The 16,450-nt window shown below is 38.5% G+C and overlaps 1 protein-coding gene across 2 annotated transcripts in view; it reads right to left on the reverse strand.

Moving 5' to 3' along the window:
• The window catches only part of LOC139710520 (bifunctional 3'-phosphoadenosine 5'-phosphosulfate synthase-like), a 45,296-nt gene that overhangs the window by 11,969 nt on the left and 16,877 nt on the right, over positions 1-16,450 (reverse strand). The window contains exons 1-5 of one of the 2 annotated variants that reach the window (XM_071622451.1): positions 15,543-16,102; positions 3,178-3,295; positions 1,833-2,068; positions 928-1,066; positions 412-530 (exon numbers count right to left, since the gene is read on the reverse strand). In XM_071622451.1, the coding sequence (XP_071478552.1) occupies positions 412-530; positions 928-1,066; positions 1,833-2,068; positions 3,178-3,295; positions 15,543-15,614 (684 nt within the window). In that variant the 5' untranslated portion in view covers positions 15,615-16,102. Of the gene's footprint in view, positions 1-411; positions 531-927; positions 1,067-1,832; positions 2,069-3,177; positions 3,296-15,542; positions 16,103-16,450 lie in introns of those variants that run through there. The other variant, XM_071622452.1, reaches the window with a different exon arrangement.

Genomic DNA, 16,450 nt, shown 5'->3' on the forward strand with positions numbered 1-16,450 from the left:
GGGGGGGGGGGGATCATCTCCCCACCCCCCCCCCCCAAAAAAAAAAAGCCCGGCCCTTTTAGGGTTAAGGTTGCAACCTTTATTTTCCAATGCTGCAACCTGTCATCTGGGTCTCAAACAAAACAAGGCTCCACTAGAATCCATTCGCAACTTTAATGTCACAATGACCAACATACCCCCCCCCCCTGTTGTTTTTTGGTAAGGCTTCCAAGTTGACGATGAATTACTTCTATTTATACATGTGCACTAACCGCAGACATGCAAGCATGTGTGTGCGTGCCAAGTTAGCAATGTCAGGTGTGATGACTGACATGTGAAACTTGTAATACCTCCTTCGTAAATCTCATTTTAAGACTCAAAATGTGAGTGACATGAGCAGTGTTCTACGTGACGTCACAGGCCGAACCTCACCTCATTCTTCAGGAAGTTCACCAGCTGCTGCACCACGTCCTTGACAGTGTCCTCCCCAGAGTTCAGCACCAAGTCAGGCTTGGCGGGAGCCTCATAGGCCTGGTCAATACCAGTGAAGCCTGTAAAGAGAGGGGGTAACAAAACCATGAGTCATGACGACACCTTCAAACATGCCCTACATCTACTTGAGCCAGCCAAGTTATGTGACAAATACAATAATTTTATCCATAAAAGAGAGGGCTCAATACATAAATTGAACCAAAATTGAAAAAAGGTTTTCACATCGGGAAAATGAGATAATTTTTTCCATCTAGATATAGTAAATCAAAATGGAACCGAAAAACTCCTTCTACCGCCCCACCACACCTCCCCCCCCCCAAAAAAAAAGACCAAGCAAACTAGTTTACCCATTCCAATAAGTGACAAATCTAATGTATTTGTAATTTCAGCTTGGAAAAGTGAAATATTGTAATACACAAGATGGGGTTAAAGAAAAAGCTGAAAATGTTGGCCTACCCTTGATGAGTCCAGCCCTGGCCTTCTTGTAGAGTCCCTTGACATCACGAGACTCGCAGACCTCCAGAGAGGTGTTCACGTAGATCTCGTAGAAGGGTAGGCCTGCCTTCTCGTGGAGCTCACGCGCACTATCACGGTCCTGGACAGGGACAAAAGAAAAACAAAGTCACCGTTAGCACACTTAGAGAATGGGTCCAACAGTTTCTCTTCTTCACACACCACTCCGTGCTAGAGATTCCTAGTTAACTTCATGCAGATTCTGCAGCAGTGGCCGATATTGTAATCATTTCTATAGATGAATTATCCTGAGAAGAGATCGATTCCCGTGCATGGATCACGTCTTAAGAACTGTATGCAGATTGAATGTTATTACTCTCAATTCTCTTCTGTTCAAGCCAGTATTTTCATGAGTTTGTTTGGTTGATAATGCCCACTGGCTTAATTAACTTCATTTTTTTAACACAGGGAGCTGCAGGATTTTCAAGGTCATGCAAAGCTCTAGCTCCTATGTTTTCCCCTCTTTTCTTGATAGTTATATCACAACTTAAAAGAACTACATCAGTAAATCGTAAAACAAACTGTATTGGCGCTTTCTATTTTTCACAGAAGGCTAGAATTAACATCATCTCAAACAATTTCTGTGGACAATACAGTGAGCTTTTCAGAGAGACAGCCAGTTCATCTGATACTAATTCTACAAACAGGTAAGACACAGAAGAATGTAGGTCATGGCTAAATCTTACATCAGAGTTCATTGGGTTTTGGTAAAAGTGACTGTGTCAGTACACAGCTACAGTAATTCAAAGAAAGAAAGCTTGTCCATGAATGGTGCAAAGAGGTATTAGGATGCAATCTTTTGTTGAAGGAAAAAGAGTACCTGGTACGAAAATGTTGAATATTCTCACCTTGGCATACGGACTGATGAAAGAGGTCAGACAGACCACACCGCCATCAGCAAAGAGCTTAGCCACCTCAGCAACACGGCGGATGTTCTCCTCACGATCCTCCGGGGTGAAGCTCAGGTTCTTGTTGAGGCCAGTCCTCATGTTGTCACCATCCAGACCGTAGGCCGGGATGCCATGGTGGCAGAGGTACTCCTCCAGAGCAAAGCTGACCGTGGTCTTACCGGCCCCGGACAAACCTGTACCAAGTTTACGGGAGAAGTTGTGACATGTGTGTCCCGGGATTGCATTACTGGTACTCGGTCCATATATCAGCAGAAAAGGGGACACTTGCTTAAACAGTCATGTTTGACTGAGAAGCTCAAAAAACTCAACAACAACAACAACAACAACTTGCTTTTACTGGTAAAGTGTCTATTTGAGGTAAGTTCAGCATACACTACACTTGGTTTATGTTCCAGAAGAAGCAGTTGGTTTCCCTTTTGGGAAAAAAAAGACCTGTCTTTGTTAGATAAGATAATTTACACATGCTCGCTGCTCAGAAGTCAAAGTATCATGAAAGAAAAATAGTTCTTTTTCATTTGTCCACAAATTATAATTGTAAAATAATAAGCCATATTGCAAAGTCACATGCTTCCCCATAGGTTAAATGCTGCAAGAGTTTTGTTGATACATGTAGCTTTGCTGGTACATACATTGTAGTTCACACCACCATTTTTGGTTGTTGACAGGGTCATATGACCCTGTCAACAACCAAAAATGTTCACACTGTGAGGTAAAAAGTGAGGCAAATAAAGTGTCATCATAGTGCTTTTGGGTACATATAATCTGTTTCAGAAGGTCATTGCATCAAAATAAGTAAAATAACTCCTGTTCCATTTTGTACTTTGTAACAAAACAGAGAAAATGTTAAAAAGGAAAATTGCAGCTGCTATCCAATATCCCCAAGGTAGTATAATTCATCACTGTACAGACAACCACACAAGGTGCTTCACTTCCAGCAAACATTCTATCAATCCCTCGTTTCTTCCCCTCAATTCTACTCTGATTGTTCTGCCTTTTTCTCCTCTCTCACAAAATCCTTTACCTTGGTATCCCCTGTCATCCCTCCTCTGCTTCTCCATATCACCCTCTCTCTAACCCAGAACAGGCAAGTCCATATTTCTTTCTCCCCATCTTTTAAAGACTCCTATCAGAGAAGTAACCACTTCTTTGGTCTAGTGCAATTTAAGAAATTAAAGGCTCCCAGCACAGTCATAAAACTGCATTTACAATCCCAGCTGCTCCATTTTTCATAGCTCTCATTTTCATAACTCTCAAAACATTTCTGCTATTGAACTCAACTGACCAGTGAACCAGATGGTGCAGCCACGGAAACCGCCACGCAGGCCCATGACCTGCCCACGCTTGTCTCGGGACACATGGTGGGTCTGTTCCGTCACATTGGTGGCGACCTGCTTCCTGGACTGTGGGGGAAGGAAGAACACAGAAAGAGTGCAACTTTACCAAGTCTGTCATACTCAGCTGACAACCTCTTTACACGCAATGTTCACAGCATTTTGGGATTGTGGTCATGATGAGGCTATGGACACACATTCAGGCACAAAGCTGAACCTTATTTCAGATGTAGACTTTTTTGCAGTGATGTAAACAGGTGTCCATTGCACTATCATGTGAGCATGGGTACATTCAGTCTCAATGTTCATATGCCAGAGTGTGCTACAGTGGACCACCTCATGATGAGGTCCAGAGTGGAGCTCAGTGTACCATGCTGTGCCACAAATATTGACTGAAAACATACCAGACCAAATATTATCACCTCCGCCAAGGGAGGAGGTTATTTTTTCATCGGCAGTGGTTTGGTGGTTTATTGGTTAGTTTTAAATAGTTTGTTTGTTTGTTCTTCTGTGTGCAAAATAACTCAAAAAGTTGTGAACAGATTTGGATTAAACATACAGGAAAGGTTAAGAATTACACAAGTAACAGATGATTAAATTTTGGTAGTGATCCAGGAATTTTTTTATGGATTTTATGAAGGATTTTTGATATTTTGGCAGGTAGGGTCAATGAACTTGGGAGTTCAAGCAGCGCGTATTTTGAGGTTCGCATGCGCGCATGAAAGTGCAGGCTCTAGTTTCTGCTAGGGTGAGGGCGAGGTGCCGCGCAGCTGGAAGTTGATGACATAACAAAAGGCTTCTATATTGGGAGAGTGGGCTATTTTCAGCATGTAGAGTGGAAATCACTGATCTCTATGGAAGAAAAAGATCAGTGGTGGAAAACCTGCTCGGCGGAGGTCTGCGCTCTCAGAGCGCTTTTCTAGTTAACATTGATATGGATACCACATTGCAAGCCGATTTGAGTTTGAATCAATTCATTCCAACAGGGAAAGATTTAGGTTCAAGGAAAGATCCACAGTCTATCACAGCAAATGTTACTTGACTATCAAGATGTATTACATTACATGTAAATCAACTCATCATCACATCACGGAATGTTGAACCTGAGCTAATGTAAATCTAAAGCTCCCTCAAAATGTATGCTCTGGTCCAGTTTGCTTCATTTGAGACTGAATGCTACATGTACCTAGATCATGTAGTAGAATGACATGACATGGGAGAGAATTTATGATGCTTTATGGGATGTTCAAAAGTGCTGGCAATGAGTGATGTGCCATATCAATGCATGCTTGTAATTGTAATCATATAATGAATGGCCTGTACAGTGTAATGGATATGAATAACATGTACATGAATGCACCTGTTGCTAAATACACCTCTCTCTCTGTAATTTAGATAAAGAGCTAGGAGGGGTTTCTTTGGGTAGTCATTTCTCTCTACTACAAAATGACCCCAACACTGCATGAATGCTTGAGAGTACTGTAAAAGTGGAAATTTGGAACAATTAAGTTTTTGAAGAGTGCTAATGCTGATGATCCTCATTTGCTTTTGGAGGATGACAGCATTTCTATTCATCATCAAATATATTTGGCAAGTTGTTCTTTTTGCACTAGTTCAAAATTATTTCATCTTTGTAAACATAATATTTCCACACTTAAAGCAGTCTTGCAACATGGAGAGTGCTCTTCACATCTTAAAGAAGGATATAGAGTTAAGGAAAAAAGCATACTTGGATTTTATTCATTTACATTAGTTACTTTGCAGCACATAAATTTAGGAAGCAAATTAACATTGATCAGCAAAGTTTGAACATGGCAGTGTAATCACTTTATCATTAATAAAAAGACAGTACAGCGGAGAGATAAATGCACCTTTTAAAACAATTTTCATAAAACACTAATGCCGATGCAAAATTATTTTCATCCATATGTCATATCTCCTACCAGCATAATGATAAATCATGCCTTTCTTCTACAGTGATCAGTACTAATGCATGTTAACAGAAGCTAACACGTTCTGTTCTTGTCAACCCAAGAGTACAGTATCACTTTGGTTAATCTGTAATGAGTACCGTAAAGGTGCATATAGGCTACTCATGAAATCAACTTCTGCGAGTCAAGCAGTAAGGCAGATATTTTTTCTTCGTGTGTGTGTGTGTGTGAGACAGTCAATCAATTTGTTCCTGCCGTGAAGCGGTCACATGTTGCTAAGCTACCGATCTGAGATTAAATACTACCAGTACACTATTAGCATGTGTACTCTTGGCTGTTTTGAGTGACATCCACACCTTTTCTCCTCACATACAGCAGCAGTTTACTTTCTTTTAGTCTTAATTTTTTATGGCGACTTGACAGAAAAATACATTTTCAGGACTTGTTCGAAATCCCTTTATTTCAAAATCTCCTCCTGCATAGAAATTTCATGCAAAAGTTACCACGGTGGTCAAAGATCTCATAAAATTTCAAACACATATCTGTGATGCATTTATCACGACGTGGTAATATGCATATCATTTCATGTCATCGCTACGTCTGGAGAAATAACCCGCATGCCTCTACAGGAATATAAAAGTCTTAACATGGCAGTGACTAAAATAGCCGGGCACCCATCACTACTAGCAACTATGCCCTGCGTTTTCAACAGCTATTACTACTTACACTTAATAATCACTGCCCCGCCTCAGATCAAAGGTCTCTTTAATACATAACAGAAGGGCTTAAAGTGCCTTATGAGGCCACGGCTTGTACAATCAATGTACATGTGCCCGTTCACAAAGGTTGTAAGGTACATGTGTACGGTACCAGCATGCATGGTACAAACAGGATGTCACATTTTAAGGTACTGGAACAAGCTGGTAGTTTTTCAAGAGAAAATAAGGTTGGGGGTATTTAGCACAATCCCGGTACCCCTTTCCCCATTCTCTGCTCAGTTCATAATGGAAGGCATGGACTTTAGTACTACACTACTGACTGCATCTTCTGACATAAGGGACTATAGGTTTTCATGCCCTCAAGTCACAAACAGCATATAAGCTGACTGGAGATCAATGAAATTCCGACAAAATTCCATCAAACAGAAAGAGGACAAACTTTTGAAGAGTCCACATTATATTTTGAAGAATTATATCTTATAAAATATCTTAACTTTGCTGAAATTTGCCATTTCAGATAATTAAGCATTGATTTATTAGAGCCCCTAATGCAGTTTGGTGGTAAGTGGATGTAAATCAAAAGTCAATCTGATGTATTCTTGCTGATAATATTCATAAAAGGGCTAAATTTTGAAGTCACATTCTCCCACCACCATCCCGATCCCCCCCCCCCCAAAAAAAAAATGGAATGCAACTTATGAAGGTTCGTAGTCCGACCAAAAAAAAAAAAAAGATTGTGCAGAATATAGTGGTAGACTTGTTACTATATAAGCTGGCTCAATGAACTGTGGGTAATAACCATGTCAGTTACAGCTTGTGCAAGTATAGATAACAAATTTCATGACTGGTGCCAACCAGACATTAACAAATAGATCATAAGTTCATAACAACTGCTAGCACGACTCAAAAAAAAAAAATTGTGTGTGAAGACCAAGCAGCTAATCACATACAGTGCGTTCTCATATCAGCACGCCACGTAGTACAAACTGTACTTTACACACAAGCTATTTGATATCGATGTCACAGGACCTCTCCAAGCAATCACTGGTTAAAGTTCTAGAGATGTTATCACGACATGACACTACATGTAGGTGATTATTCTGATATCATAATTCATACATACATGTATATGAAAGAAAATGATGTGCACGTATTATGGATTGAGTGAATGCAGCAATATACTAGTCATACGACATCAGTGAACTTTGAGGAAAATCAGACCATCTGTTCTAGAGTTCTAAAGTTTTGGTGCTTCCATCCCTGGAAGCCACATTATTAAAGTTTCTGATGTCACTGAATGACAGTAATATAAAGAAAATATAAAGAGAATTCCACAAACTTTGCCATTTTTTCAATGAAAACTACACATTCTATCGACTTGTTACTGACATTTCAGGAGTAATATCAAAGAGATCTTTCATTATGATAGAAAAATATGGAGGAACTGGGAAAGGGTTTTTTTTTTTTTAGAGTTTTTTTTTTCTTTTTTTTTTCGATTTTCCTCAAAACTTCACTGGTATGTTCTACCAAGTATTGTTTCATTTACTCAATCTACATGGTGGTTGGGAAAGCCTGCCCTTGAATGTTTCTCTTCAACCCTCGATGTGCCACATCAGCATGAGAGCCATGCTTACTTATCACGCAATGGGCGTACACTCTCATTGTCTACACCTATTGATTTTGACAGATGGTACTGAATGAATGCTCGAATCCATTGTTAAAAGTTGAATCGCTCAGAAAACTAGCTGTTCTTGCTTATAAGCTTTTGAAGCCCTTGTGAACTACTGTAATTCTTTCCAAATCTGGGCACTGGAGGATTAGCACCTGAGCACTGGCTGAAAACTTAGCCGATGCTTTCTGAGTCAATGCTCATGTATGATAGTAAGAATTCTTTAGTTTACAAGTATTCTATAAAGATCATGAGTGACCCCCACTCCCAATGTCTAATGTCCTATTCTCCTTCTCTTCCACAAACATTTCATTTTGTTTCATTCCTAAGTTCCTGAAGGTAAAGAGCAAATTCAGTGGATCCATTTAGACTTGAATCATCCCTGCAGCCAACAACATGCCTGACTGCCTAAATTGCCCCCACACAATAGAAGTCACTGGTTATGGGTCTTGTCTCTATCAACACACTTTTATGAAAATGAGGGAGATTACCTTATGATGACAGGAAATATATACTATCATCAAACATTTACATTCAAACAGCACTTTCAGGTTTAATCAAAAAGACCTTGACTTTGATATGAGACTCTGTAGTTGATTCTGAATAGTGGTAAGATACAATATCGTAGATTGCTCCCCTATAATATCAGTCATCGCATAGTGTTGTGAGTTGTCAGCTCAATCTATACCTTGATCATGAAGTGATATTCTCTCAGACTCAGGAATAATTCTTTGCAAATGATGTCTACTGCCCCCAAACTGCATTGAATTATGCAGTGCCAAGTATCCTGCTGAATTTTGGTGGTTGCTTGCAAAATGAATTGCACAATTTGGCAGTGGAAAGTGTGGTTATGAATTTCCAAAGAACACAAACTCACCGTCATGTAGTAAATAGTTATTGGTTATTAAAATCACTGGCAAGACAAACTGGCAAACATTCATACATCAGTGCTAAGTGATAAAATTCTACAGCCTATCCCTCTGCTGGATAGTCATTGTTATTAATCTGGTCAATCCTACACAGAAGAATTTGAAGATAAGACAAGGCAGAGGTAATCTTAATGAGGGAATGCTGCATGACAAAAATTTATCCATTATATAGGAGTAGGATTCAATTCTGCTTGCACTGATGTCAAGAATTCTCTCGCATTGATTCCTGTCATTACAAGAGAAACTGTGCCATCTTCTACAGCAGTGGCCTTTTCTGGCCAGCCTCCAATACGGAGTTGATGTCAAGTGTGAGGATGTCATATCTAAGTTGCCATCTCTTCAGATGTACAACTTTGTACTGGAACAAAGAAAAGAGTTTCATTCTGTTATTTGGTAAAATACTCTAGCATTCAATATCAACTTTGCAGTCAAAGTTTACAATCTAATGCTTCATGAATCTTATTTGTTGGGGTGAAATGTCAATCATATGAGTGAGCGTCAGGTTAGTGCTTCAAAGAATTTATTTCTGTTCTGAGGTTATCCTATTCGACAACATGCAACTCTTCAAAAGACTAAAAGAAACTTGGCTTGTAACTTCGGATAAACCCAAAGGGAATATTATGTTTGTTGAAAAACAAAACAAACTAACTTAAAGAGAGAAGGTTTGAGGTTCACACAAATGCATGACTTATCACAATCTTCATAATCTTGGACCGCTGCACACCACTAGGTTTCGGCATGTCCTTTAATACATTGGACTAAGGACTGCTCATGTCTTTTGTATAAAAGCATGGAATTTCAAGCATTTATACACATGAAGCAAATCGTGGCTTTCATCAATAGTGACAATTGGATGTTATCACCATGGGAGAGCTGTACATGTTGAACATTTTTTGACCCCAAATGCTCTATGAATACAATTATTTACTACTTGAAAATCAGTGAAGTGAATGACTAACTCATTGGTATTTCAAACGTGGTACAAATAACTCCCTGTTCACACTTTTGGAATGGAACATGTACATAAAATGCACAAGTGCATTTTGCATATGTCGGTATTCAAATACATAAAATTACTGTCCAAGACTGATATCATGACAATCACATGATTTTGTAAAAACAGAAAACAACAGTCACACATACTCATACTGATGCTAATTCAATATCACACATCATATCTTTCACAAACAGTTGTAATCTTTGTTCAATTGTGCTTTCCAAGCCATTTAGACGGCATGAGAGAATATATTGATCTATGATTTAAATAACCCTCAAGAACAAAATATAGTTTCTCCTTCCATGAAATCATCAGCTAGCCAAGCATAGACAGAGGGGTCTACGCTCTTCAAGTTGACAAAGGATAAATTTGCAAATTTGAAATATATATGGTATGTTGGCATATGGTGTTCATGTAACTGATAATTTCAAGGTGCCATATCCCCCCCCCCCCCCCCGTCATACTAAAATCTCATATTGTTTTAACTGAGGGATAACTATTTGAAGACTTCTGAGCACTTAATACTCATATTTACCTCAGTAAACAATGTTTCTCGAAGTTTTTATCTGATAAGGCCATCCAAAATTAGAGCATTATCTGCAATCAGAATTGTGTACAAACTTGTTAGAATACAGAATATGGGACTTTGGGTTTCACAGGTTTCGAAGTCTACTGAAACAAATAAAAGGAAGAGAATTCAGGACTGAAGGGATTTGTGTGCCAGGGTCTTGCTAATAATTCGAAAAGTTTCAAAGTCAAGAACAAATACAAATATGGGACCCTGTTTATCATCACACCATGCCATTAGCATGATCCTATCAAAGAAACAAATCGGTTTATCGCTGAATTACAAGCTTGGCATGCCTCTTCGGGTAGAAATTTGTGAATGATTGACTGATGAGGGTATTCTTTGCATACGAGATGTTGAATCTTGTTCCCAACAAATATTGATGGAACAGGCTGATAACTTTCATTGTGATCGCACATGAACCTTGCACTTGATTGCAAATATAATTTACGATGATACCACACGTACCTTATAAAATTGGTAGACTGTATTCCAGCCTGTAGGAGCATAACATGCAGCAAGTACTGCAGCAATGTCTCTTGTGGGAAATATAAAGTATCATAACTACAACATTTTAGGGAACTTGTCTCCTTTCAGTACCTTATGACTAGAAATGAAGTAAAAACAATTAATCCTGCAATCACCTATGTAAACATTTCTTATTTGTTTGTTTGTTTGCTTTTTGTTTGTTTGTTTTTTGTTTTTTGTTTTGCTGTTGTTTTCAGTGTAGTGCAGGACAAACTACTTAATCCCCTTATGGCATGTGAATTATGTTACCACAAACAGTATAAGATTTCATGACATTAAATACATATTCTGCTACTGTACAAGACACATCTGCTTTACAAAGTACCAGGGATTTGATACCCAGTTTTCGAACTTCAATGTACAATAATACAATGTACTGCAATCAATTGCTGCTATGTTTGTCTAGAGCTTTTGAAATATTTAAATATATTACAAATGCAATTATCTTGCAGACATTCTGAGTTCTCACATTTTTCAGAAAGCATTTGGTACCATAATACTGGAACAGAATAGAACTCAAATAGCCTATGGCTTTTGTAAAGAGTTGTGGCGGCATTCCTTACGGTGTTCTGGATCTGTACCATTGTTGAATGCAAAGTTATTTACACTTGTACATGTCACCAACAGCAAAGTAAAGTTAAATCACGGCCACGGATTTACTAAGGTGACGCTGCACATTTATGTGGGTAAAGGTTTGTACTCCAAGCTGCAAAGGCCTTTGCAGATTCCCCCAACACACACAAACATGTAAGTTTCAAAGGTTTCTAGTCCAAGGGAATTGTACTGCGCTTTGCTATTCAGGTGCCAAGTATGGGCAAGACCTTGCATTGTAATTAAGTTAGATTTTAACAGGGACTGCAGTAGCAGTTCTATCCTCTGGTCTGGAGTAGGTGCCAAAATACTAGTGCCATTCACAAACACCCAAATTTCGAAACTCAAGTTCTACATTGCGATGCAAAAAAACATAACTTTAATACGTGTGTAACACAAAAAACCTGTAACATATTGTAGTTATCATATCCTCATAGCAATGCAAAAATCAATCCCCCTTGACTTTTTTTTGTTGAAACATTGTCATAATTTGTCCTGCATAGTGTGTGTTCGTGATTCCATAAGGTTCATAAGATACTGACTTTAAAGAAAGTAAAACACTGATTCTTTGCATGAACGGTTAACCATCTGCATGCAGGGAATCAGAAGACATAGAAATCATGAGTATGCCAGATGGCCAAAAGGACTGTCACATTATTGCACTGGAGTACTTTGCTGCAGTGAATCTTACTTTCATTCACATAAACCCGTTCACATGAAATACATTTTACCATTGTATAGCTATGAAGAAAATGAGTGAGGTTTATCAGGACTTTTTTCTGTTACATGTACAAAATGTTCAGGGAGGAAAAAGATAACATATAAATTTTGTTCAGGTACCTGGTATGAGCCAGCTCAACTTCTATCCAGCATGACTCGCACTTTTAAAAACAAATATTTGCCTACAAGAAGAATATGGCATATGGCATTCTCAATTATCTCTTAGACGTGATCACCTCCAAGTGCACTGCTGGTACATAGGTCAATCTGATTTACTTTTCACTCAATAGCTTGGTACATATACCTACTCTGTATGGATAAGTTGAAGTGGAAAATAGGCAACGCCCCCTCTTCTTTTCTCTATCTCTCCCCTCTTTCTAGCTCTATCTTCTCCCTATCTTATTTTTTTTTCTTTCTCTCTATCTTTCTCTCCCTCTGCCCATGCCACCTGATGTACCAAAGTTCTGCAGTTCTTCAGAGCAATACTGACGATTTTCCCACCCTTTATCCACACTACTTGATAACATGTGGATTCATAGCATTCTCAAGGGCTCAGAATGTCACAGGTGTTGGGGATTTAAAAAAAAAAAATCAAGTGAGATCATACTTTCATCCAATTTTTCTTTTGTGTCTTCCTTGCAGCCAAACTGATTTCACTCATCCTTCTCCTAGCGTTACATGTTTAAAATAAAGCACATTTTTTATCCTTAAAAAAAAAAAATAAAAATGATCTGTTCTGACACTAGTTATTTACTAGGGTTATCATACATGTTCAAAAATGCAATCCTATTTCACTATATAAAACTTAATTTTGTTGACTGTTAGCTGTACAAGTTTAGACTATGCCTTTACAAACATATCATATCATGTCCCCACAGTTCACTTCAGTTATAGGGGCTTGATATGATATACAAAACCAGAGAAAACCACATGTTTTACAGGCCCTCAGGTCAGGTTGTACATGTTAATAGTGGTTAAAACAAGTAATTTGCATGTCATGGTTGTGTTTTACATGCAGGTACCCGAAGCTGCAACCCAAGTGTGCAACAAATACTTGCATGCATAACATACAACACGAGACTAGTATTACCAGCACAATTTTCACAGCACCATCAGGTATGAATGAATTTGATACCAGCTACTAAAACGGAACGTATTAGTTACTATCATCTTAAAGTACTGCCAAATAAATTTTGTTCCTGAGTTTGAAGGTCTGCTGGTAGGGATGAATAGATGATGACACACAGAAAGTTCCAGCAACAGAGAATATAATGTCAATTCTGTAATGTATCTCGTAGCTGTTACTACGATGCTATTCTGAATGACGAAAGAAAGAGAGGTCATTTCACAATAGATGGTAGACCATCAAGACATTTTCTACCAAATTCATCAATACAATCACTATCAAAACAATCAGACTCATAAAAAAATCTGTAAGATAAATGGACTACATGTACATTAGGTATAATGATGCACTGTCACATTGAAGATTATGGAACATGATTGGACAAATTTACTGTTACTAACGCTAAGCATTAGAGTTTCCTGCATTGGCTACAATGTATCCTTGATGACTATTGCAGTTGGATCAGCTTACTCAAATTTGATATGAGCACAAAAAGCACTGTTGTTCATTGACAACTATAGTAAATTACATCATATTAGCACATGTCTTCACCTGAGCTTTCCATTTCTATATACAGTGTTATGCTAAAGCATTTCATAAATATATTTTCGAACAAAAATGGTAGTATTCAGTTTGCTTTAAAAAAGTCAATTTCATCCAATACACATCTCATATTTTCCATATCAAAAGAACACTGAAGGGCACTTCATGCTTTTTTTTTTTGCCTCGAAATACAATGCTGAGTGACTTGTGAATGAAACATCTTGACTTCTCTTCCGTATTTACATCATGTTTTTGCCTCTTTCCTAGCATATCTACCCCTGCCTCACATAATGGCTGTAATTTGTAAACATAAAAATTCAATACAAACCTGAACTTTGTAGGATACAATGTCACCTTGTTACTAAAATATTGGTGCAATATAGAAGAGGTAGACACATAAGGGGGAGGGGCAACAGAGACACAGACGGGGAGAAAAACAGGGAAAAATAAAAAAAAGGGGGATAGAGACATAAAGAATGGGAGTGAGAGAGAAAGACACATACAGAAAGGTTGACAGATGGAGAGGAAAGGCCAAAGCCAAAGAGAAGAATATACAACCCAATGATATAGGACAGTTCCATGAACATAGCAGGCAAATGCAGTTAATAATTTTAACCTTTATAGAAGTATGGATGACAACAAACATGATATTTACAAAGGAATGTCAGGATGTATGATTGAAATTTACATTTTACAGCATGGGAGAACATGATTTATAATCATTTGCAAACTTTGTGTTTTCTGTCTACATACACTGTAATCATTATTTTCTCCAATTCATTTTGCAAGGATTTGACACAAAAAGACAAAATGGCTAATACAAGTATAATGTTGTGCATGATGTCCATTTCGCTCGATTCATGGAAACTCAAGAATGTATGTTCCTGTATCATGAAAATGTTTTCTAAGATACATGGACTGGTGGAAGAAGAGCCTTTGACTGAAGTAATGTCCATGTTGAACTGAAATAAAATAAAATGAAATAAAATGAATGAAATGAAATGAAGCCTAATGACACGTGGAGCTGTTCTAGAGGGGATTTGATGACTTACAGCAAGGTAATGATTAGTGTCACCTCGTACCAACATCAAGTCTAGCCTAATACCCAATGACATTTTTCCAACGACAACTACAACAACTAACGGCTGAAAACTTACTGAGAAGTACTAGTAGACAAAATTACTGACTATTCACTCTCTCATCTCCCCATACTTTTGTTTTCCCATTGACGAATATTGGTATGACTCTCCCGTTCATCACACAGAAAAAACATTGCATTGTTTAATCCCTGCTGTCACTAATCCAACAAAAGATAAACCTTTACTAATCAATCATTTTGGGGGACTGTTAACTTGCTGACATCATGAAAGAAAATCCACCAGAAATTGGAGGCATCGATTTTAAGCTGAAAGATGAAAAACTTTCTGAATGTTCTGATGCAGTATACACCATGACTCATGGGAACAGAAACGAAGTTCACTTTATACAATCTCTCCACTGCTTCTGACTAACAATTACTTTCATTCACAAAAGTTAACCCACAATGGAACTGTAATTTACAACAGAACTACTTACACTATAATGTTGCAGTCGGAAGTATTTATAACCACACTAAAGTTAGCTGGGAATAGCTTCAAGGGATATTAGCAATGTTAATGGGAATTCCATGGAGAGAGATGCACTAAATGTGTCAGCTTCTGACTTGAGAAAAATGTCAGTTTCAAGAGCTACAGGATGCATGATCATGTTGCAATTTCAAAATGCTTGCTTGAGTGAAATACTCAATATTGGTTTAGTGAGAGCTACACTGGGAAATTCAACTATTGCCAGCACAGGAGACATTTCCCTGCAAATTATAGAATGCCGAGCATGTATTAACATGTTAAAGAAAGGATGGTGATTATGGCACTTATGGAAGGATATACATGTAGAGTTTGAAAAGAGTTTTGAAAGAACTTTGACAAAGTGCCTCTGTTGGGCTGAGTAAAAACTGACCGCTCTGATTCCGTAAGGATCCGGGTTTTTATTGTTGTTATTAAGCTTCTGATGAGCTTCTGGGTCCGTCATGTTTGGAGCTTGAGGGTCGCTGCTGCTGCTGGATGGGCACTGAGGAGACAGAGAAGAAGTTCTGTTGGACAAGGTGTGGGCGAAGACTTGCACCTCAGTCAAGAAAGCGCCAATACGTTCAGTGATGATACTCAGCGGTTTCACCTGGTTTGTCTGGCAAGAGGCGCTGACCGCAGCTCCGGATCATCCCACTGTTTGCAAGGCACTAGGATCCTTACCGACCAGCATTCTTCCCTTTATACCCTCATTCACAGAAAAGTTAAAGGGACCGCTAACCTGGCTGTGTACATTGAACTACCCTGTACGTGTGAGAGATGCAGGTAGCTCCGAGCCAGTGACGTGGACAAGCAGAGCAAACACGCCCCGCCCACTCTGACTTATTTGTACAAGTGCTCTCTAGCTGGTGAAGGCACTGATCATAGAGTTGGGGCATATTAGCATGACAATGAATATTGTGGGCTACAAATGCAGGCCATAGTACCAGAGTGCGATCTCATTTGCAGCATGTATGGCTTCTATAGGTGAGGTGGAACTACGCTGAACTCAAGGTACCAATTGCAGGAGATGAATGACTCTTCTGCTTTCATTTCATTCATGGACACGCCCACTCTCTTTGAAGTGAGTTGCCTGATGACGGAGGCTGAACAGATGACATCAAAAAATGGCATACTATTATACAGTCCTTGCTTGACTTTGTACGGGCAAGTAATTTACGATGCTTATCCAAAAAGTAAAGCGGTATCAATTAGTTTGTTGTATCAAGTAGACTATAAAGACATTTTCTGGTTTACCTGTCAAGCACAGGAGAATAAGCAAAAGAAATTGTGTTCATTGAT

This window comes from Diadema antillarum, unplaced genomic scaffold, assembly GCF_040938485.1.
Source record: "Diadema antillarum isolate AM-2024a unplaced genomic scaffold, OU_Dant_1.0 seq00001538_RagTag, whole genome shotgun sequence".
NCBI classification, from domain to species: domain Eukaryota; kingdom Metazoa; phylum Echinodermata; class Echinoidea; order Diadematoida; family Diadematidae; genus Diadema; species Diadema antillarum.